General features: G+C 42.9%; 1 protein-coding gene across 4 annotated transcripts in view; it reads right to left on the bottom strand.

Moving 5' to 3' along the window:
- CACNA2D1 (calcium voltage-gated channel auxiliary subunit alpha2delta 1) overlaps positions 1–25,121 on the bottom strand; it is a 677,013-nt gene that overhangs the window by 549,267 nt on the left and 102,625 nt on the right. For all 4 annotated transcript variants that reach the window (XM_065420204.1, XM_065420229.1, XM_065420221.1 and 1 more), the window contains exon 3: positions 10,843–10,959. In XM_065420204.1, the coding sequence (XP_065276276.1) occupies positions 10,843–10,959 (117 nt within the window). The remainder of the gene's footprint in view (positions 1–10,842; positions 10,960–25,121) is intronic.

The raw sequence follows: 25,121 nt of genomic DNA, 5'->3' as shown, positions 1-25,121 counted from the left end.
AGCTAGAAATGCGAGACAGATTGGGGTAGTATTCCTGGCTTTGTCACAAAGTCTGTGACCATAAGCAAGTAACAACCTCAATCTGCCTCCATTTGTTACCTGTAAATGGAATTAATAACAGTAACACTAACCTACCGCCCCCTTCCCTCCCCCCCGTGTATTTTGAAGCTATGTTAATTGCAAAGCACTTTGAGATCCTTAGCTTGAAGGAGATCTTGAAGGAGATACCATAGCAATTACATGCGTCTGACGAAATGGGTATTCACCCATGAAAGCTTATGCACCAATACATCTGTTAGTCTATAAGGTGCTACAGGACTCTTTGTTGCTGTTCATAGCAATTACAGGCCACCTTCTTCATAATTCAGCTATTACCAACCTAGAGAAAGGCAAACGGCTACAATATACTTTGTTTGTTAAACATGTTTTGCAAAAATTCCTTCTGTAAGTCACAGCAATAAAACACTACTATCTACAGGACAGGGCTCCAAGAATAAATCTAACAGTAGCCCCAGTCTCAGAGGATTACGCTAGGTCAGGCATTGCTTTCATTTTATGTTAACACTCAAAAACAGAAAATTGCCACTGCGGGGGCATGACATGCTGGGGGGCTCGTAGAGTATGTATAGAGTCTCCAGTAGTGGGACAGCTGGATTACAGTTCCAGAGCTACCAATTTGTAAAGGAGGCGACTGTAGCTGTGGTCCCAGGGGGTTTCCTCTGCATTGTCAGGAGTTTGAAAATGTTCTGATAATATGATGCACAAACCTCAAGAAAGATACTATAGTATTTTACAGCAAACCCCACAGTTATAGCCACTGTAAGGGATAGTGTTTAGAGCTACTACTGTAGAGTGGAGCAGTGCCTTTTTAAAAAAAAATATATAAGCTTGCATTATCAATAGTTAACATTTTCAAAAGCCCTTAAGTGGCTTAGGCACCTTTTTTCCACTATTAATTATTTAATAAAGGCCTCATTGTGCTAGGTACTGAACAGATATAGTCCCTGACCGGAAGAGTTTACAATCTAAGCTCACAAGAAAGACAAAGGGTGAGAGAACTGGAGGATTATCATCCCTATTTTACAACAGGGAACTAAAACAGAGATACTAAGGGCCACACAGAAAGTCTCTGGCAGGGCCAGGAATTGAACCCTTATCTTCTGGATATTGTCTATCCAGTGCCTTAATCTTCCTCTAACACCAGAAGTGTTGTGTCTGAAGGTGACAATACCTCTTGCAGTGGTCATCAGCATGGCAAGCATGTAGTGTGGTTTAGCAAATGGGAAAAGAGACCAGAAAAATACATGTTTAGCTACCAAAAATAATATTTTGGACACTTGAACAGTTCTTGTAAAAAATGAACAGTCCTAGCTAAACTGAGACACAGAATTATTTTTGATTGAGGCAAAGCTGTTGTAGGCAGTACAGAATACAGAAGAGAAAATGGAGAGAAAAATAAAAGACATTCAGATAGCTGTACTTATATTTTTTCTCTTCTTGATATACATATTTAACTCTCACTGATGACAATGGAATAGTTCTTAGCAACTAAATTCAGATTTTCAACAGTACGGATGCTTTATGCAAAGAGGAAATGAAAGGAGAAGCTGTGAAAGTACAAACATTCCCATTTTTTTGTCCACCCAAAACAGCAATAAATAAGTAAGCTGCCATACCAAATCTTCAGCCAAAGCAAAGATTCCAGTACCACTATACATTTATGTAATGTCTCTGACCCATGGATCTCAAAGTACTTTGCCACAATTTCTTACTTAAACTTCACAACATACTAATCAGGTATTGTTAGAACCCATTTTACAAATGGGCAAAGAGAGGTTATACAATCTGCCCAAAGTTGCATTGTCATCTAGTAACTAAGAACCCAGGTGTTTTGGCTTCCATTGCAAAAGTGAACATTCCCTGAAATCATTCTAAGCCACCTGTGGGCAGGGCTTAAAAAACTGATAGAAAAAAGAGAAAAAGTAAGCAAAAAACTGATAGTAACAAGTGAAACTGTAGCAGAAATATAAAGCCCTCTTATGGAATTTGTGTGTATTTTTATCTGGGAACATAAACGATCAAGATACTCCCATGGAGTGTGGGCGGCAAATGGAACAAGAGGTTATTAATCAATGTATACCCTGTCACAGATGGTTTTTAAAGGGTCAGCTCCACTTTTTAGAAGAGGATAGAAGGAAGTTTCATCTTGTATGTAATCTGAGCTATTAAGCCAAAAGTAAGAAATACCCTAAGCATCCAGTCAAGTGCAGACACTTAACTTCCCTGCCAAGAGCAACCCGTTTGTGAAAATGAAACTGCATTAAAAATACAGGTAGAGATAGAGGTACATGGTTATTACAGGCCATACTTTCAAAGAAGCATCAATCCAACCTCCATTTGCACACATAACTGTGTGCAATCTAGGGTTGCCAACTGTCTGATTGCAGAAAACCGAACACCCTTGCCCTGCGCTTTGCCCCAACCCTGCCCTGAGGCCCCATCCCCCGCTCACTCCATCCCCCCCTCCCCGCCTCGCTCACTCTCCCCCACTTGCTCATTTTCACCAGGCTGGGTCCGGGGGTTCTGGTGCAGGAGGGGGTGATGGCCCCAGCTGCGGGTGCATGCTCCAGAGTGGGTCCAGCAATGAAGGGTCCGGAGTTTTGGAGGAGGCTCCGGGCTGGGGTAGGGGATTGGGATGTGGGAGGAGTGAGGGCTCTGGCTGGGGTGCGGGCTCTGGTGTAGGGCCGAGGATGAGGGAATTGGGGGGAGGCTCCGGGCTGGAGCCAAGGGGTTTGGCGTACGGGAGGGGGCTCAGGGCTGGGGCAGGCAGTTGGGGTGTGGAAGGGGATGCGGGGTGCAGGCTCCAGGAGGAGTTTGGGTGTGGAAGGAGGTGAGGGGCATGGGCTCCGGGCGGCATTTACATCAGGTGGCTCCCAGAAGCGGCCGGCATGTCCAGCTCCTAGGTGTAGGCACAGCCAGGCGGCTCTTCATGCTGCCCCCATCCGCACACACGGCCCCCCAGCTCCCATTGGCCGTGGTTTCCGGCCAATGGAAGCTGCGGAGCTGGTGCTCAGGGCAGCTCTGTGCCTAGGAGCCGAACATGGCGGCCACTTCCGGGAGCCGCACGGAGCCAGGGCAGACAGGGAGCCTGCCTTAGCCCCACCGTGCCACCGGATTTTTAACAGCCCGGTCAGCAGTGCTGACTGTAACTGCCAGGGTCCCTTTTCGACCGGGCATTCTGGTCGAAAACCAGACACCTGGCAACTCTAGTGCAATCATTGGTGCATGCAGTTTTTGTATACTATCATGTGAGGCCATACACCTGCAGAACTCATTTTTGTTTGCGTTGATTAAATTTTCAGATGTAACTTTCTCATGTATGCACATTAGGCCAGATCCAACTTCTGCTGAAGTCACTTGCATTGAGTGATGGGTTAGGCCAACAAGCAATATTACACAAAAATTATGTGTGCAAGAGCTCATATGCACAGAGACTACGTTTTGATCAGCTGAACAATGTAGATTACACTTCAAAATCGCTGGGTAAAAGCCCATAGCCTGCTTATATCATACTACCGCCTACACTAAATATACCCTTGTCCTTTGCAGCACATTCCTGAAAAATTCATTAGTGTTGTTGCCAACATATCTTTTCTTTTAACTGTTAGTATTACTGGCAATTTTAAAATCAAGATTGGATTATTTTCAAAAAGATACCCAAAATAATTCCTGTTTGACGTTGAGTGTTTGTTCTATGGCCTTTGTTACACAGAAGGTCAGATGAGATGATCACAATGGTCTCTTCTGGCCTTGCAATTATTGGCAAAAGATAATATTGCTGCACTCAGAACATGGAGGGAAGCCTTCAATCACACAAATATTAAGGACACTATAATGCCCCCTTTTACACATTTTATTCTGTTACCACAAGAAAAGGCTTTTAACTGGCTGCATGGTTGAGCAGGTATCCATTCAGAGGTAGTATTAATATAGCTATGCTTAATCTCAGAGGCCCTATCTTCACTGGCAAAAAGGTGCATTTTTCAGCTGAGTTCAGCTAACTCAATTGAATGACTCCCCCTCCCTTAACATCTGAGTATAAAGCTTAATACTAGAGCTAAGCAATGAATGGAATTTGTCCCATGGGAAATTGATACTTCAACATTCCCAAATCACAACAAAAAAGTTGAAATATCAAAAATATTTTGTAGAATGAAAAAATTTTGATTTGGAAATGTCAAAGCATTTCGTTTTGAGTCAGTTCAACATTAAACTACATCTGCTTACGATGTTATTGTGCCTCATGGTTGTTGTTGAGGCAATTCATGCCCTCATTCTCCCCTATGGCTCAGCTCCCTGGCTGGAAGACACCTCCCATGATGCACCCACAGTCAGAGGGGACACCATATTGCATCATAGGAGAAGTCATCCAGCCAGGGAGCCCAGCCAATGGAGGAGAATGTGGGCATCGGGCCTCCGAAATACTACTCCAAATCAGGTAACACAGAACTATAGTTTAATGTTGTGTTGCCTCAAAATAAAGTAGAAAATAAAAAATATTCTGTAAAATTGAAGTTTTCCTATGAAAAATTGCAATTTTGCTGAAACTGAATTTTTCATTCAAAATTGTTTTGACAGAAAATTCCAGACATGCTCTATTTAACATCTATTCATGATGTAGCCACCTATCTTAAACGTGTTAAACAGGGCCTATATAGGCATCAAAGGGAGTTTTTAACTGAGTTAGCTTAACTCATTTGAAGAACACAACTTTTTGCCTACACGGACATGACCAGATGGACTCATACATCTCAAATATCTCTCATTTTGAGGGACATCATTCGTTTCAGTTCCGAGAATACTTAAATTCTATACAAAGATGGTACCCCAAACTTTTATTGCAGAAAAATTATTTCCAACAGAAATAAAAAATCATGGTGTGATGGTTACAAAAACAGTTACCTAACACTACAAGAAAAAACTCCATGGCATTTCCTGCACAACTCTAATATTTGTATGACTCTCATTTGGAATTTTGTGACACTTTGTGCCCCATATTTGGACCTTGGCAGATTATAGTGGGGTGGACAGGCTTACTTTCTGGGAATAGTAAATATATGAACTTAACTAAGAGGAAAGATGATGATTAATCAAACGTAATTTCTCTCCTTGCTAGAAAAGCACTTGCTATCTTCATCCATTTTTTCACAATAATCTCTCCATATAAATGTCATACTATTTTCTTAATATATGCAGACCAGAAATAGAATAATGAATCCCATCTGAGATATCCGCAATGCTTGATGGAGTGACACTTTCATATATCACGTACGAAACCATCAGATAATGTTGTCCAAAAATCTTCATCATAGAGGTTTAGCACAGGGGTGTAGTACAGCACTGCAGATTTTGTTACAGAAGGATTAATTTTAATTTATAGTCATCCTGGCAACCTGAGGGAAACCAGTATATTATTGGGAAAGTCACCGCCAATATTTGCTTATTATAACCTTGCCCCAACTTTGTTTCTGCTACATGCCTAGGGAACATCATTTACCCAGTGGAGTCCCTTGGCTATGCCAATGTACGAACAATGAGACTGCTGATGTCATTCACTGGTATCTCCCTCAGGGCATCGCTAGAAGCTGTATTGTCCTCTTGCATCATACTTGCCCTTAATTTAACACTTTGACACACTTTAGTCCCAATGGTAAAAACCCGCTGTGGTGATTAGTAACAGCTATGCCTGACTCCATTCCTGCTCTCAGTCAAAGTTGAAGCTGTAGGTATAAACGTATCTACTTTTCCGATTAACTTTTTGCAGCACAGATGATCTGTTTACAAAATCAGTAAGGCATATGGGGAAGCTACTGCATGACACAGAAATGTGCCTGGGAGGTGAAGAAGAACTGCTAGTAGAAGGCAACAGGTTAACATTCAGAAGCTAACAAGGGAGTATCCCAAGTGTGTAAAAATGATCTGGAGGAGGGAATAAACTCAGAAGTCACAGTGTGCACTGATGACAAAAGCAGGAAGCTGTGAACAGAAAAATCAATGCAAAGTATCTCAACCATCAACGTTTATGGCAAGATGAACGAAACAGGTAATTTTTAACGTAAGGTAATGCCATGGAAGACTCTAAATCACAGGGACTAATCACAGACTGATAATTAATAGAGAACAGAAGCCAGCAACAAAACTGAAGTTGGTAACAGTATTACCAAATCTCATGATTCTATTGGGAGTCTTGTACTATTTGGCATATTTCTGAAAGACCCAGCTCCTGGAGTCTTGTGAATACATGAGAATCTCAGCTTTCATTTTAAAAACATTTCTAGCCCAAGTGGCTGTGGAGAAAAGCTTTAAAATGTGAGTTGAATGTACCTTAATGGATCAGAACTAGAAAGTAAAAAAAACCACCCCATTTTTTTTTTAAATCTCACAATTATTAAGCCAGTCGCATGATTTGGGAATACGTGACTCATGATTTTTGACTACCTGAGGTTGGCAATAGTGTGGTAATTATGACTTTTGAAGGGTATGTAGGTATTTTATATAACGGCAGACAATATTCTGAAAGGAAGTGATTAGGATTTAAATATCCAGTTTTCAGCATGCACAAAAGTGTATACTTACATATATGTATATATACACACACTTTTATGCCTATATACATATAAAGGCATAAAAAAGTGTGTGTATATACACACATGGCATTAAAAAGCTAAACAAAGACTGGGAGAACATTTCATAGGAATAAAGGTAAACACTTAAATACTGGGAGTCTGCAGAAGTCCAACGCCATGCCTTGCCAACTGGAGCAGATGACTATGCAATTGTGGTAGGCTGGATGAGGGTTATATATATCCAAAGTATGCTCATCCAAGGAGGGGCTGATGCATCTGTTGTATTAATTAATGTTCGTAAATCACAGAGATCCTCGGATGATTAAAAACACCTCATAAAGGCCAGCTAAAAATGGTAACTTCTGAGCTGTTTCAGCACCAAAGAGGGAGCATTAGGATCTAAGAGACTGTGAGCAAAATTCACATATGTGCAGAGGGTTTCAGTGATGCGTAGGACCAATTCTGGCCCTCTGCACAGGGTGAATTTCACTTTTGATGGATAAAGTGGCAAGGTAAGTACAGATGCCAGGAGTCTGATCCTCCCATGTTTCAACAGGAGTTCCTCATATGCATCAGGAGTCTACAGCCACACTGGTATAAATAACGAGCGCTGTAATAGGTGCCTATTGTTAGTGGCATTACCAACCCTAAGCATTGAAAAATCATCAATCGGGCCCCCAAAGTGGCTAAAAAATGAAGAGGTTTTTTAAAGAATAATTTGGGGGTTCTTTTTATTTGCCTTCTTGTTTTTGAGCCTTTAGTGTGCGTTCACTTGACTTTTCAAGATTTTCTCAGCAATCATGAGGGCTAGAAACTTACTTTTTAAAGATGAAAACTGAGATTCTCACATATTCTCTTGATTTCAGCAGCTGAGATTTTAAGAAAAAAACAATGAAACTTGTGGGATTAACAATAAAATTGCAAAAACTGGCAACACTGTCTTAGGTGTACAATAGTTTGAATTATTGGACTGGGAAAGTAGTAGGGAAACAGACATGTTTTCAAATGTCTAAACAGTGGTTATCAATATAACACCTTACACCATAATTCACGACAATAATTCTTCCATGCAAAGTTCATATGTTATGTGAACACTAAGCCAGCCTCAGAACACCCAGTGACATACTGTAGGTGAGCAGCATGACATCCATTTTACACTTGGGTAAGCTGAATCACAGAAGTTAAAAGATCATGTATTAAAGATATAGCCCTTCATTAAGGATGGGAAGGGCTAAGGGATCTGGAAGAGTAATCAGGAATTCCTCTTGGCGAAGCACGAAAAGCAATGGCAGATCCACACTCCTTTAAATGGGTACTGCACATGGTGACCCCCTAGTCCAGACTACTATACTGGCAGATGCAAGTGCATGGCTCTCTTCACCACCTGTAAGGAGGCTAGTACTGAAGGCTAATACAGAGCAGTGGTTTCACTCCCCAGCCAGCTGCTGGCACTCAGGTACAACTGGAGTGGGATGAAGGCTGTTTGTGCTCTCTCACAATCTGGCTTTAAGTGACTTGTTCCAGGCTACACTAAGAGTCAGTGTGTGAAGATGCTAGAACCGAAGTGACCCATCTCCCAGTCCACTGTTCCATCCATTAGACCCCACTTCAAGATATGCCTGTGTGACGGGTTGGATCACAGACTACTGCCAAGACTACTTCTGCCCCTGCTTTCCTGCCCTGTCAGTTTAGGATTTCAGTGCCCTGCCTGGTTTGAGCCAGACTTGCTAGTCTGCTGCAAACCCAGACCCAGGTCTGAATCACGTCCCCTAACAGCTGTAGACTTACCTGAAAGCAGCTAACAGAGGTGTTCTGGTCTTTAACACTCAGATGCCCAACTCCCAATGGGGTCCAAACCCTAAATAAATCAGTTTTACCCTGTATAAAGGTTATACAGAGTAAACTCATAAATTGTTCGCCCTCTATAACACTGATAGAGATATATGCACAGCTGTTTGCCCACCCAGGTATTAACACATATTCTGAGTTAATTAATAAGTAAAAAGTGATTTTATTAAATACAGAAAGTAGGATTTAAGTGGTTCCAAGTAGTAACAGACAGAACAAAGTAAGTAACCAAGCAAAATAAAATAAAACATGCAAATCTATATCTAATCAAACTGAATGCAGATAATCTCACCCTTAGAGATACTTCAGTAAGTTTTTTCCTCAGACTGGACACCTTCCAGGCCTGGGCACAATTCTTTCCCTTGGTACAGCTCTTGTTCCAGCTCAGGTGGTAGCTAGGGGATTCTTCATGATGGCTCTCCCCTTTGTTTAGTTCCACCCATTTATATATCTTTTGCATAAGGCGGGAATCCTTTGTCCCTCTAGGTTCCCACCCCCCACTTCTCAATGAAAAAGCACTAGGTTAAAGATGGATTCCAGTTCAGGTGACATGATCACATGTCACTGTAAGACCCCAAGCCTTCATTTGTCCCAGCCTGAGTCACAGGAAGGCTTGCCTGCAAACAGAGCCATCTACAGTCAATTGTCCTGGTTGATGGGAGCCATCAAGATTCCAAACAACCATTAATGGCCTACACTTTGCATAATTATAATAGGCCCTCAGAGTTATATTTCATATTTCTAGTTTCAGATACAAGAGTGATACATTTATACAAATAGGATGACCACACACAGTAGATTATAAGCTTTGTAATGATACCTTACAAGAGACCTTTTGCATGAAGCATATTCCAGTTACATTATATTCACTCATTAGCATATTTTTATAAAATCATATAGAGTGCAACGTCACAGCCTGTTTCTAGATTTAACACTAGGAAAGGCAAGGGAGTGAACACACTTGGGGCTTGTCTTCACTACTGGGGTACGTCGACCTAAGTTCCGCTACTCCAGCTACGTGAATAACATAGCTGGAGTCGCGATAGCTTAGGTCGACTTACCCCAAAGTCTTCAGTGCACTGCACTGATGAGAGATGTTCTCGGAGAGCTGGAGTACCAGGGTCAACAGGAGAGTGCTCTGCCATTGATTTACCAGATCTTTACTAGACTCGGGGGGGAGGGATAGCTCAGTCCTTTGAGCATTGGCCTGCTAAACCCAGGGTTGTGAGTTCAATCTGTCAGGAGGCCACTTAGGGATCTGGGGCAAAATCAGTACTTGGTCCTGCTAGTGAAGGCAGGGGGCTGGACTTGATGACCTTTCAAGGTCCCTTCCAGTTCTAGGAGATAGGATATCTCCATTAATTTAGGTATTTAAATTGACACTCACTGCATCAATTGCAGCAGCGTACATCTCCCCGGTAGTGAAGACAAGCCCTTGGAGTGCTCCATGAAAATCTGGTCAGGGTCTCTTAGGAAGGGCATTGTTGAGATTGAAAATGGCAGCAGAAGGCTACTCTGAAATGAATCAGGGTTTTGTGGGTATGAGTTACAAGAAGCAATTAGCCAGACTTGGCCTATTTAGAGGAAAGGAAAGGAAAGGATCACTGCCAATGAGCAGTTTGAAATAGCAACTACTTGTAATTCAAAAAAAGGGATCATGGGATTAGAACTGAGCAGACTTCTTATAAGAAGTTCAAGGTGAATTTCATTTACACTGTAGGTGGTTGGAATATGGAGTAAAATGGCCAGTCAGCAGTAGAATAAACACACTGTGAAGCTTCAGCAGACACATGAACACATTGTTAGAAGAGGAAAATCAGATGCTACCATCATGAAAGACATGAGGGTTAAAAAGATGAGGCGATAAAGGCTAAGTGATTTACTTAGAGATACATCTTATATTACCCAACTTTCACTGGGTGTCTGTCTCAAAGCACATCTATCCAATGGATGATGTACAAATATTTTAAAAAATAAGTTACCTTAGAGGATCCAGTATTCATTCAATGTTTCAAGTTTACCAATGACTGTAGAGTACTATCATCTTCATGTCATGAACATTCATGTGTACTTAGAGGAATATTTTTCAACCTATTTATCTTTTGATTTGCCATTTGGCCCCAGTCCCTAATGTGTCAATCAATAATATAAACGTCTGTCCTATGCCAACTAACTAATGAGTTGATTTTCTATCATGAACTCACAAGTCATCATTCTGCATATGTCACATCCTGTACATATCAGACTGACACTGCCCCTACATTTATAAGCAGCAAAAACAACAACAGTAAAAACATGCATCAGTAAAACATGAAGACTCAAAAAGAATGAGAAATAAGTGGAAGAGAGAGATCCAATTAGTACTCACCACCAGGGCTTTTGATCTGTTACTCAGTAGTTTTTCAATATTGCTGGCTGCAATTTCCACCAAGTCACGTGCATTGTTGGCTTCCACTGTATACAGATCACTGTATTTCGTATAAATCTGCATGAGAAAAGGAAATCATTCAGAACTACCACATGGGCTTGTTAGTTTACATTGTAATAACAGGACAGTGGCCCAGTGGATTGAATACAGGACTATGAGCCAGTAACTCTTCAGTTATTATCCACTTCCCAAATAAACTAGCCACAAGCCTCAGCAAGCCACAGCCTTTCTGCTGAAAATTGTGTCCCCATTGATTCGGGGATTATGTGGGCATAATGAAGGGCTAAATTTATTATCATTATTGTTAATATTAATACTCAGCACTCATGAGGCTATTATGATAATTATTACTAATTATTTGCATCGCAATAAAGCCTAAAGGATCAAAGATCAGAGCCACACTGTGCTAGTCACTGTGCACACATATAATGAACAGACGGTCCCTACCCCAGGGAGCTTTGGATTTCTGAGTTTCAGTTTCCCCGTCTCTAGAAAGGATATTGTATTTACCTCACTACTACCCATCTCACAATGATGGCTTAAGGATTAGTGCCTCTATTAGACTTCGGCGATCTAGAGCACTATGGGATCAATTCTGCAAGGAGATGAGCAGATCAAAATCAGTGGGATTTATTTAACAGTCCTCAGCATCCCCAAGCAATGCTCTGCTGCTTTCAGGACTGAGCCTTAAAAATAATGGCTCATTTTCAAAAATGGTTAATGATTCTGGGTGCCTCCAGGTTTTTTTGGCGGGGGGGGGGCCCCGCGGGGGTAGATACTTCACCTGAGACCTTAAAGGGCCCTGACTTCCACAAAGTGCTGAGTATCCCCTATCTGAAAATCAAATGCCTATAAAGGTGCCTGAAGTTGAGCCCTGAAATCACTGATGTGTTTTATTCTTCCTAAAAGATTAAGAGCCAGATACTCGAGGTGAATCAATGTGGCACCACAGAAGTAAACATAGTTATGCTGATTTACACCTCCTGATGATCTAGACACTTATTTACCTTTATTTTAGTAAGGTATATCGTTCACCTAAGGGTTTGTTTGTTGTTTTCATATTGTCCTTACTTCCATGATTTAAAATTCACTGTGGTGAGGGAGCACCTCATTCTGTTATTCTGTGGTGTTTCGAAGGGGGATAACTACCAAAAAATGGAGAGGTGTGGGGTTTGTTTCTGTTTTTTAAAGGACACCCCTTCTTCCTACACAACCTCCTTAAAAGGGGAGAAAAACTAACAACAATCTGGAAAAAGAAAGAGAGTGTGTACCTTATGGCTAGATGGTGAATGGGGAAAATTAATTTATGCAACCAACAGATGGTCTGAGGTTACACAAGTGCTTTGCCTCTCTGAAACACTGCCTGATGGGGAGTTATACTGTCTTGTGGGAAGTAATTCTAGGCACACACACAGGAACAGGTCCAACACTAATTCACTGGTCGAGCTCCAGCAGAAAGAGCTCAGAAACTATCCAGCAGACTAATTCTACCAGCTGTGCCAGGCTTCTCAGGGTATAATTGTATGGTGGCTTTAAAGGGACACACCAATATCGGGATCTGCCGCTTGCGGCTGGTGGATTTTGAACATTGCCAGGTCTGATGCCATTCTGATGAATGAAATCAGTCATGTCTGATAAGTCTTGTCAGTTCTGTCATTCACATGAATTACCATTAGTTGCAATCAGTTTTGATTTCCAGAACACTGGATTATATAAAAAAAATTCAAAAAAATCAAAACCTTTTTCTCCCTCAAAACTGATTTAAATAGAAAAAAGGGTTTTAATTCTTGCTTTTGGGAAGATATCCCCCAAACACCTGTAGAAAATCCACCACTCAAGCCTATGATTACATAAGATCTCACAAGTAAATATAAGTCCACTGTGCTGCAAAAAGCGGTGATTCAGTCACAGATGCTTCTTGCTCAGTTGATAGGCAGCCAATGACCCAGTGATGTGCAAGGGGAGGACGCTAAAGATCTCATGACTCATTTTGCAAGTCTCAGTATCTTGTCAAATTCCAGCATGGCTAATTATCTCATGCCTTCCTAAAGCTCCCACTGCAGGTCCAAAACCAAATTAGACATAATGGAAAAGCATCTACAATTAGGGTATGTCTACATTACGGGATTAATCCGAATTTATATAATTCAAATTTGGGAAACAGATTGTATAAAGTCGAATGTATGCGGCCACACTAAGCACATTAATTCGGCGGTGTGCGTCCATGTACCGGGGCTAGCGTTGATTTCTGGAGCGTTGCACTGTGGGTAGCTATCCCATAGCTATCCCACAGTTCCCGCAGTCTCCCCCGCCCATTGGAATTCTGGGTTGAGATCCCAGTGCCTGATGGGGCAAAAAACATTGTCGCAGGTGGTTCTGGGTACAGCCTCACCCCTCCCTCCCTCCATGAAAGCAACGGACAGCAGACAACCATTTCGCGCCTTTTTTCCTGGGTGAACACTGCAGACTCCATACCACGGCAAGCATGGAGCTCGCTCAGCTCAAGACAGCAGTCATGAACATTGTAAACACCTCGCGCATTCTCGTGCAGTTTATGCTGAGCCAGGACCAGAAAAACGAGGCGAGGAGGCGGCGGCGACGGCAGCGCAGCGACAAGCGTGATGAGGACATGGACATGGACACAGAATTCTCTCAAACTGCGGGCCCCGGTGCTTTGGAGATCATGTTGTTAATGGGGCAGGTTCTATCCATGGAACGCCGATTCTGGGCATGGGAAACAAGCACAGACTGGTGGGACCGCATAGTGTTGCAGGTGTGGGACGATTCCCAGTGGCTGTGAAACTTTCGCATGCGTAAGGGCACTTTCATGGAACTTTGTGACTTGCTGTCCCCTGCCCTGAAGCGCCAGAATACCAAGATGAGAGCAGCCCTCACAGTTGAGAAGCGAGTGGCGATAGCCCTGTGGAAGCTTGCAACGCCAGACAGCTACCGGTCAGTCGGGAATCAATTTGGAGAGGGCAAATCTACTGTGGGGGCTGCTGTGATGCAAGTAGCCAAAGCAATCACTCATGTGCTGCTACGAAAGGTAGTGACTCTGGGAAATGTGCAGGTCATAGTGGATGGCTTTGCTGCAATGGGATTCCCTAACTGTGGTGGGGCAACAGATGGAACCCATATCCCTATCTTGGCACTGGAGCACCAGTGTACCCAGTACATAAACCGCAAGGGGTACTTTTCAATGGTGCTGCAAGCACTTGTGGATCACAAGGGACGTTTCACCAACATCAACGTGGGCTGGCCGGGAAGGGTTCATGACGCTCGCGTCTTCAGGAACACTACTCTGTTTAAACGGCTGCAGCAAGGGACTTACTTCCCGGACCAGAAAATAACCGTTGGGGATGTTGAAATGCCAATAGTTATTCTTGGGGACCCAGCCTACCCCTTAATGCCATGGCTCATGAAGCCATACACAGGCAGCCTGGACAGGAGTCAGGAGCTGTTCAACTACAGGCTGAGCAAGTGCAGAATGGTGGTAGAATGTGCATTTGGCCGTTTAAAAGGTCGCTGGCGATCGTTACTGACTCGCTCAGACCTCAGCCAAACCAATCTCCCCATTGTTATTTCTGCTTGCTGTGTGCTCCACAATCTCTGTGAAAGTAAGGGGGAGACCTTTATGGCGGGGTGGGAGGCTGAGGCAAATCGCCTGGCTGCTGATTACGCGCAGCCAGACACCAGGGCTATTAGAAGAGCACACCAGGAAGAGCTGTGCATCAGAGAAGCTTTGAAAACCAGTTTCATGACTGGCCAGGCTACAGTGTGAAATTTCTGTTTGTTTCTCCTTCATGAAAACCCGCCCCCTTTATTGACTCATTCTCTGTAAGGAACCCACCCTCCCCCTTCCCCCAGCTTGCTTTCAAACCAAATAAAGTCACTATCATTTAAAAATCATTTATTCTTTATTAATAGATTATAAAAAGAGGGAGGGAACCCGGGTGGGGTTTGGGAGGAGGATCGGCGGGAAGGAAAAGGCCACTAAAAAAAGGTTAAAAAAAATGACAGCCTTTTGCTTGGGCTGTCCACTGGGGTGGAATGGGAAGGTGTACGGAGCCTTCCCCTCCCCCCCCCGCCCGTTCTTACACGTCTGGGTGAGGAGGCTATGGAACATGGTGAGGGGGGAGGGTGGTTATACAGGGGCTGTAGCGGCACTCTGTTATCCTGCTGCCGTTCCTGAAGCTCCACCAGACGCCGGAGCATGTCTGTTTGCCCACGCAGCAGCCCCAGCGTTGCATCCTGCCTCCTCTGATCTTCCTGCCGCCACCTCTCATCTCAAGCGTCTCTCCTCTCCTCACGTTGGTCCCTCCTCTCCTCACGTTCACTAGCTTCTTTCCTATACTTTGAAACCGTGTCCTTCCACTCATTCAGATGAGCTCTTTCACTGCGGGTGGATTCCATGATTTCTGCGAACATATCGTCTCGCGTCTTCTTTTTCCGACGCCTTATCTGTGATAGCCTTTGGGACAGAGGAGGGAGGCTTGAAGAATTTGCAGCTGCTGGAGGGAGGGAAAAAAGGAGAGAATTTTTTAAAAAGATACATTTTGCAGAACAATGCTTATACTCTTTCATGGTGACCAACACTATTCACATTACATAGCACATGTGATTTCTGTGCAAGGTCGCATTTTGCCTCTTAATATTGAGTGCCTGTGGCTTTGCTGCTAGAGATCACAGACGCAGGTCCAGGCAACAGAATTCGGCTTGCATGCGGCCATGGTAAGCCATTGTCTTTCGGCTTCTGCGCCCTCCTTTCCCACATACCAAGCAAAGCCCGTTGAGTGCTGCTGTTTTCCTGTTAACCTTCAGCAGCAGAAAACAAACTACGCCCCCCCCCCATCCAATTCTCTGGATGATCGCTTTATCCCTCTCCCCACCGCGTGGCTGGTATCAGGGAAGATCCCTGCAGGAACCAAACTAACACCCCCCACCCCGCCATGAATTCTCTGGGATGATCGCTTTACCCCACCCCCCACCGCGTGGCTGGTATCAGGGAAGATCCCTGCTAGCCAAACGTGAAAAGCTCTGGGCCAATTCCCCCCCCCCCCCCCCCCCCCGCCCCGTGCTTGGCTAACTGCAGGGAAGGATTTCTTTTCAGCCACAGGCAAACAGCCCAGTAGGAACGGCCACCTCTGTCCCCTTAATTAAATTCCCGTATTTCAACCAGGTTACCATGAGCGATATCACTCTCCTGAGGATTACACAGCGAGATAAAGAACGGATGTTGCTTGAATGCCAGCAAACACCGGGACCATACGCTGCCAGGCTTTGTCATGCAATGATACCAGATTACTTGCTGCAAGCATGGCGCGGTCAAGTGTCCTACCATGGAGGACGGAATAAGGCTGCACTGCCCAGAAACCTTGTGGCAAGGCTTTTGGAGTACCTCCAGGAGAGCTTCATGGAGATGTCCCTGGAGGATTTCCGCTCCATCCCCAGACACGTTAACAGACTTTTCCAGTAGCTGTACTGGCTGCGAATGCATCCCAAGTCCTCAGGGCAAAGTAATCATTAAAAAATGCTTGCTTTTAAAACAAGTTTTATATTTTAAAAGGTAAACTCACCTGAGGTCCCTTCCATGGGGTCGTGGTCTTGCATACTGGGTTGGGAGGGTACTTCAGTCAGGCTGAGAAAAAGATCCTGGCTGTTGGGGAGAACGGAGTGCTGGGTGCTCTCCGCAAGCTCGTCCTCCTCCTCCTCTTCCCCGTCCGCAGAATCCTCAGGTGTAGCTGATGAGATTATCCCCGCCTCGGAATCCACGGTCAGAGGTGGGGTAGTGGTGGCAGCCCCCCCTAGAACTGCATGCAGCTCGGCGTAGAAGCGGCATGTCCGCGGCTCTGACCCGGAGCGACCGTTTGCCTCCTTTGTTTTTTGATAGGCTTGTCTGAGCTCCTTGACTTTCACGCGGCACTGATCTGAGTCCCTATTGTGGCCTCTCTCCATCATGCCCTTGGAGATTTTTTCAAAAGTTTTGGCATTTCGTCTTTTCGAACGAAGTTCTGCTAGCACTGAATCCTCTCCCCATATAGCGATCAGATCCAGTACCTCCCGTACGGTCCATGCTGGTGCTCTTTTTCGATTATCAGCCTGCATGGTTACCTGTGCTGATGAGCTGTCTGTGGTCACCTGTGCTCTCCACGCTGGGCAAACAGGAAATGAAATTCAAATGTTCGCGGGGCTTTTCCTGTCTACCTGGCCAGTGCATCCGAGTGCAGATTGCTGTCCAGAGCGGTCACAATGGTGCACTGTGGGATAGCTCCCAGAGGCCAATACCATCGAATTGCGGCCACACTAACCCTAATTCGAAATGACAATCGATTTTGGCGCTACTCCGCTCGTCGGGGTGGAGTACAGAAATCGATTTTAAGAGCCCTTTATTTCGAAATAAATGGTTTCGTTGTGTGGACGGGTGCAGGGTTAATTCGATTTAATGCTGCTAAATCCAAATTAAAGTCATAGTGTAGACCAGGCCTTAGAGACAGATTTTATAAGTAGGACCTGAGCTCCTTAGGCATCTAAATATGGGACGGATTTTCAAAGCTACTCATCATCCAGCAGTGATAGTTATGGCCAATGTGCCGATGTCTTCTGAAAATCTGGTCCTGTTTTTGTAATGACAACATGCATATTTAGTTACATTAGATAGGATAACAAAACCATAGAAGGGATATAAACCTTTTGCTTCAGGGCATAAACCAACTATTAATTGATAGGGGTTAGATAGAACATGTTTAAAAATATAGTATTTAGATAAGTTAGAAGCATTCAAGTTGGCAGGGACTGATGAAATTCACACTAGGGTACTTAGGGAACTAGCTGAAGCAATCTCAGAACCATCAGCAATTATCTTTGAAAGGGTTACTTGCCTAGTGGATAGGAGAAAGCCGTAGATCTGATATACCTAGATTTTTTTGGTAAGGCTTTTGACAGAGTCCTCCATAACATTTTCATAAGCAAACTCAGGAAACGTGGTCTCGATGAAATTACTATAAGGTCCGTGCACAACTGGTTGAAAGACCATACTCAAAGAGTAGTTAACAATGCTTCACTGGGGTGGGGGAGATGTATCTAGTGGGGTCCTGCAGTGGTCTGTCCTGAGGTCCAGTACTATTAAATATTTTCATTAATGATTTGGATAATGTAGTAGAGAGTTTGTTTATAAAATTTGTGGATGATACCGAACTGGAAGGAGTTGCAAGCACTTTAGAGGACGGGATTAGAATTCAAAAGGACCGTGATAAATTGGACAATTGGACAATCAACAAGATGAAACTCAGTAAAGACAAGTACAAAGTATTGCACGTAGGAAGGAAACAATCAAATACAAAATGTGGAATAACTGGCTAGGCAGTCATACTGCAGAAAAAGCTCTAAGGGTCATAATGGATCACAAATTGAGTGAGAGCCAATAACATGATGTAGTTGCAAAAAAAAAAAAAAAAAAAAAAAAGGTAGTATCATTCTGGGGTGTATTAGCGGGAGTGTCATATGTAAGATATGGAGGTAATTGCTCCACTCTATTCGGCACTAGTAAGATCTCAGCAGGTGTGCAGTGTCCAGTTTTAGGAACCACACTTTAAGAAAGATGTGAACAAATGGAAGAGTCCGGAGGAGAGCAACAAAAATGATACAAGGTTTAGAAAATGTGACCTATGGGAGAAGTTTAAAAAAAACCTCTAGGCATGTTTATTCTTGAGAAAAGAAGATGGTCTTCAAATATGTTAACGGCTGTGATAAAGAGGAGGGTGATCAATTGTTCTCTGTGTCCACTGAATGTAAGATACTGTAATAAGTAACAGGCTTAATCTGCAACAACGGAGATTTAGCTTAGATATTAGGGAAAACTAGAAGGATAGTTAAGCACTGGAATAAGGTTACCAAGGAAGTTTGTGGTATACCCATCATTGGAGGTTTTTAAGTACAGGTTGGACAAACACCTGTCAGGGATGGTCTAGGTTTATTTGATCCAGCCTCTCAGCAAGGGGGGGTGGAGTAGATGACCTGTAGAGGTCCCTTCCAGCCCTATATGTCTATGATTCTGTGTACGATTTATCCCATAATTGACCACTACAGAGTTTCTTGTACCTTGCTCTGAGGCGTCTAGTGCTGGCCATTGTCAGAGACAGGATACTAAATTAGATACTGGTCTGATCCAGTCTGGTAATACGTATATTTACATTTCTAGCCAGGTAATCATCATGGCCAAGAGCCAGGTACATTGGGGAAAAGGGACACAAAAATTGTTTCACAGGACTGCCAAAAAGACCAAATCTGAGCTCAGTTTTGTAATCTCAAGAGGTCTAGATTTAAACAAACTGTACCAAACCCACCAGGATCTCCTATCAATAGTTAATACCCACCCTAACCACTTAAGAGACAACCACTGTAATCTTAGTGATCCTCATATATACAAAGCCTCTGTTTTGAAGCCAAATTCAGTACCATCGGCACTAATGAGGGGCAGAGCCATTATGGATTATGGATTTTTATGGTTTGATAACTGTGCAACAAATATGATTAAAAGGTTAATGAGATTTTGCAAAGAAATTAGATCAATTTGAAATACATTTTACTCTTCCGGGGTGTCAAAAGAACCATTTTTCATTTATTTTAAATTTTTCATTAAAATTTTTGCTTTTGAAAATTTCCAATTTTTCATTTTACCCCTGCCTTTCCCTCACTTTTGTTCTTTTTCTTTCCATTATGCCACTGAAAAGAGGGAGGCAAAGAAAAAAAAACGCAAACAGAAAAAAACTTTTTTTTTCATTTTTGGGTTTCACTGGCGGGGAGGGGAAGAAAGGAGGGGGAAATGTTTTGCAAAAATTTCCATTCGCTAAAAAAAAAAAAAAAAAAAAAGGCTATTTTTGATTACAGGAAATATTTAATTCCAAAAAATTGAATCAGCTGTGCTCTATTAAAATAAAACACCACCCAAGAATACTGCAAACATATAAATATATGCAAACCCTCAATCTGCACATAGGGGGTTGAGGGTGGTGTATGCAGGTAGTGAGCTTTTGATGCAATAAGTGCTAGGGGTGATAAGGGAAATTAAAATGTTTTCCCAACTCACCAGTTAAAAGTGTCTTAGCACTGAGTGTTCAATCGCAGAGTCCTAAGAGAAGGACCATGTATGTTGCTATCACATGTGCCTGCAAAAAGCAGGATGTCGCCCACAGAACAAAGCACAGCAGTAGAACCTCACCAAGTCTTCTAGCCTTTCAATACACTGCAACATTTAAACGCCCTTTATTGGTGGGGATTTGTGGGAAGTTGCAGGTAATTGAATAGCAGTTTAGCCAAAATGCTGGGTACTACTTTCAGGAACAAGGAAACATTTTCATCTCCCTTCCCAAGCTCTTACTCCAGGAATAATCCACATGATTATAGGGGAGATCCAACAACGCCAAATTGGAATCCTTTACCCCATTCGGTGAAAAGCCTTCACTGCAGGTCCTGCGGATGAGAGGGGCTCACTCTACTGAGGTTCACATTATTTCCAGAGACGCTGCCTCTTTGTCAGGGATTTAAAGACGCGCTGTTGCCAGATGACCTAACTTGGAAACTGGTGCAGCAGGAATAAACATTTGTAGGATGTCAAGTATCAGGGGGTAGCCGTGTTAGTCTGTATCCACAAAAACAACAAGGAGCCCAGTGGCACCTTAAAGACTAACAGATTTATTTGGGCATAAGCTTTCGTGGGTAAAAAAACCTCACTTCTTCAGATGCCTGGAGTGAAAGTTACAGATGCAGGCATTATATAATGACATGTGAAGAGAAGGACCTTACCTCACAAGAGGAGAAGGAGTGTTGACAGGGCCAATTCACTCCCAATTCCACTCCCAATAATAGATGAGGAGGTGTCAATTCCAGGAGAGGCAAAGCTGCTTTTGTAATGAGCCAGCCACTTCCAGTTCCTATCCAAGCCAAATTAATGGTGTTAAATTTGCAAATTTGTAGGATGCTGTGCTCCTTCTCCCCCTTCTCCTCACTTAATCCTATCCCCAGGGCTCAAAGTATCAAAATTACTCCTCCCTTACCCGCCACTAATTCCAGCGGGTAATATACCCCGCTATTTATTGAACACAAACCTGTTTCAATTTTTCAGAGTGCTTGTAAATGTTAACACACTTCCCGATCTTTCCTCAAATGTGAGGCTTGTCTAATCTACCAAGGCAGGAATAAAGGAGGAAAGAGTCACTAATTACTTGAATTGCTTACATAATTTATTTGTTTGCTCCCCTTTTCCTTGAATTCAGCTTTGATGCTGCAGAAAATTAGAGCAGCAAGGGGAGGTTTCAATATCTGCATGCAGCAACAAACTTTTCATTCTCAAAGCCTTCCACCTAGCAGTCAAACACAATTAGCAAAAGCTCATCTCTAATAGTCATAAAGGTCCTTATCAGCTAAGGTGTGTTTATTCACCTTTCAAAATGCAATTTGGTTATCTATGGGGCTTGTTCTAAAGAGCTGATTTGAATACATTTTATTATATTGCTTTGACCAAGTGAATGCAAGTTTTTGTTAGATTTTGCATCCAACTTCATTTTCAGTACTTTAATTACTAGTGTTTTACTAAAAGCTCTTCAAATTGACAGTAAAATATGCCATTTATAATGGAACAAAACCTCATTGCATGGATAAGTGAAATCTGTAAGGTCATAGCAAGAAAAATACACTCATTTCTCTCTCAAGTCAACAGTCATGTACTTTTCCCTTCAAGAGAGAATGTATTAAAATTGTTTTCTAAATAATGGATATTTATTCAAAGATAATGAACCGTAGTTTATAAAAAAAAAACTTCAGCGTGAAACCACACAACAAGAACAAGAACAATAGTCTAATGTGCTGAAGATTAGAAGAGCTGCCAATTCCCCTACAGAAAGTACCCCTCTCCACTCTGTCTTCAAGGCCATATTTACAAATCCCTTACAAAAAAGACATTCTCTCTGCTTGCTGCAGGGTAGATAAGGAAAGTCAAATGTTTTTATATGAATCAAGAGTGAATTAAAGATGCACACTCATTGAGGGCCCTTATTATATTGTGTCTTACATATGGGGCATGCTATAACTGAAATTCCATTGAAATGGCTTTAATATATTATACCACTCAGAAAAGTTGGTTCCTCCCACAAGTTTTCAAGAGCACTGAATGTGCTCCCCTTTCAATGGCCAGCATCCTCTGCATTGTTTGCACAGATTGCCCAGAAACAGATAATAAAGGAGCACTGAATCATTCCAAACTATAGTTTAATTACTCTGAATGTTTTCATGCGAAGGCTGAATTGTTTATTCTGTTTTGCAGCTACTTCTACTTGTCTCTGTGTACCTTGTGTAACGCAAGTTTTCCAAATTTAAGAAACAAAGGGTCCTTTTCTTAGGAAGGAGGGCACTGAACAGAGATTTGGGAGATGTAGGTTCTATTTGCAGATGTGCCACTGGATTTTCTGCATGAATTTGGGCAAGGTACATAGAGCCAGATTTTCAAAAGAGCTCAAGTGTTAAGCAACCACAACTGAGCTCTGCATACCTCTGATACCTTCCTGTGAAATAGGGAGTATAGTACTTGTCTACATCAACACGATGTTGTGACAATAAATCTATGGATGTTTTTGAGACATTCAAATACTGCAGCAATGGAGGCCACACAAGTACCCAGATACTTGTCTCACTCCAGTCTTGCACTGCTGCAACAGTACTGGCAAGAATTATTGGACTACTACTGATTTTTATCTGTGATGCATTATATTGTTCAAAATTACCATCCACTACCTATCATGCTGATCAACAACGTCTCAGTGTTTAGATGTACTGCCCTGTCTGTGGGTATCCATTTGTTCTTACCATCAGGGACTGGGAGTTTTGAACCGTCATCTACAGGATTCTTAAGAGTCAGGCAGTCCCAACCTGCCACCCAGGAACCTGTAAACAAGGGTTAGAACAGCAACTGACTAACAGAGAAGTCCAGTCCTGGAATATGATTGGGGGGGAACCTTGAAGGGGCCTCAGCCCCTATTTAATCCAAGCACAAGAACAGGAAACTGTCCTTGCAACAGGGTTCTTCCTGCTCAAGACTGCTTTCCCTGCAATACCTGCTCCTACAGCCTGCTGCTTATCTCCAATAATCTGATGCTGCCTCTTTCCTGACACCTGACCCCCAGTTTGCCTTCTAGCCTGTCTTGGACTCTGATTTCCTTGTAACCTGCTTCTATCTGACTCCTGCTCTGACCACTAGGTCAGATTGCCCATTCATGACAGCTACTTAGAGTGTAAGCTCCTTGTGACGGGGAGTGTTTGTACAGCACCCAGCACTATGTGGTCTAGGGCAATGACTAGGGCTCCTTGGAGCTATAGTAATACAAAGAATAAGAATCATAAGAGTACAACACAATTCCTGCTATTGACATGAAGACCAAGAAAAGGATAATTCCTAGCTTTAATGGAATATTGTAAATATAAAAGTCACACAAATAAAATTCCTTACCTGGGTTCCTAGCACTAGTTTAGAATGTTAAAATGAAAATTTATCTAAATGGCTAGTCACCATTTATGTGACTTCTTTAAATTATAAGTTTATCTCATCATGTACCAAATTGTACAGGATTTGTGTGGTTTCATGAAATAGTACAATGCTTTTGTGCACATGTGAGGACGGGATATGGGAGACCTGGGTTTGAGTCCCTGCTCTACCACAAGCTTCCTGTATGACCTTGGGCAAATCATTTAGTCTCTCAGTGCCTCAGTTCCCCATCTGTAAAATGGGAACAAACAATACTTTCCTAATTTGCCGGGAGGATTAATATATTAAAGACTGTGAATGTCAGGGTCTGTAGCAGAGCCAGTCTCCAAGCAACCTAATGAGCAGAGCGGTCATGTAATAGGCCATCTGAGCAGCTACTGGTAGGAATCAGCAGACCAGCTCTTAAATCAGCCGCAGTAGCAGTTCATCAATTGCTCACAGCACTCGCCCACTACTGTGATAGCACCTGCCCCTGCCTTGAACCCAGCTGTATCCTTGCCTTCCTCACACCCAGTAGCCTCTAATCCTCAGCTTCAATTTCTGACTTTGGCTTTAACCCTTGTTTCTGGCCTCTGACCCTGGCTCCTATTCCTGGCTACTGACTCCTGCTCCAACTACTAGGCACAACTGCCCACATCCCAGTCACTGACAGTGAGTTGCTCAGGTACTATGAAATTGGGCGGGGGCGCGTATACGTTTCCAGCACGGCAGAATATTTTGTTTAATTCATAACATTGTTTCTGTACATATTGGGTTTGTTAAGCCTCTCAAAATAAAGGGCTCCATCCTGCTGCCAATGAAGGTAATAAAGAATGTTGTCATTGATTTCGGTAGAAATAGGAAAACTCCAAGAATAGACATATTCACCCAAACCTAGTCTAGAGTGTCCCCTTATTATTATTTCTGATTTGCCATTATACTGCACACTTTCTTTGAATCTAGTTTGTAGGTAGCTCCAAGCACTAAAGTAAATAATTCCTGTCCTCTTACTGCCCTTAACAAATTCCTGAAGCAATACGAATACTTTCTCTATTTAAGTCCAGGGCCTGAGGCTTTTACTTATGACTCCGTAACTTGTTTGCAACTAACTGATTCATTATAGAGCATAAACTGCAAACTGTAGCCACAAATCCTCACCGTTTTTTAAAAAAATGTTCATGCCAGGAAAATCAGAGAGATCATGTTGAACACGGCTTACTTTTTTTGGTCAGATACAAAGTCTAAATAAAATTACAGTAGTTTCCTAGCAACCCACAGATGTCTTTGTTCTTGAAATTCTTATCACCACCGCAAAGGAAGAAAATGCCCAATATTTTACATTATCCATTGCTTTTTCACAATTATTAGTCATAAAGTGCTGTGGTGATCCGAGCAGAAATTACAGGGCAGACAATTTCTATATCCGCGACATCTCATTAGTAGTGATGGATGCACTAGGAAGTTCTAGAACAGGGGTTTCGCCGTCCCAGGCCAATAGGGGCAGCGGGAAGCGGCGCGGGCGAGGGATGTGCTGGCTGCGGCTTCCCGCTGCCCCTATTGGCCTGGGACAGCGAACCACAGCCAGTGGGGGCCACGATCGGCCGAACCTGCCGCGTCAGCAGGTAAATAAATTGGCCCGGCCTGCCAAGGTGCTTACCGTGGCGAGCCGCATGCCAGAGGTTGCCAACCCCTGTTCTAGAACTATTAC

Source organism: Emys orbicularis, chromosome 1 (assembly GCF_028017835.1).
Source record: "Emys orbicularis isolate rEmyOrb1 chromosome 1, rEmyOrb1.hap1, whole genome shotgun sequence".
In the NCBI taxonomy this organism is placed as follows: Eukaryota; Metazoa; Chordata; order Testudines; family Emydidae; genus Emys; species Emys orbicularis.
Note: the sequence above shows the minus strand (reverse complement) of the source record. Positions and strands in the feature narration are given on the sequence as shown.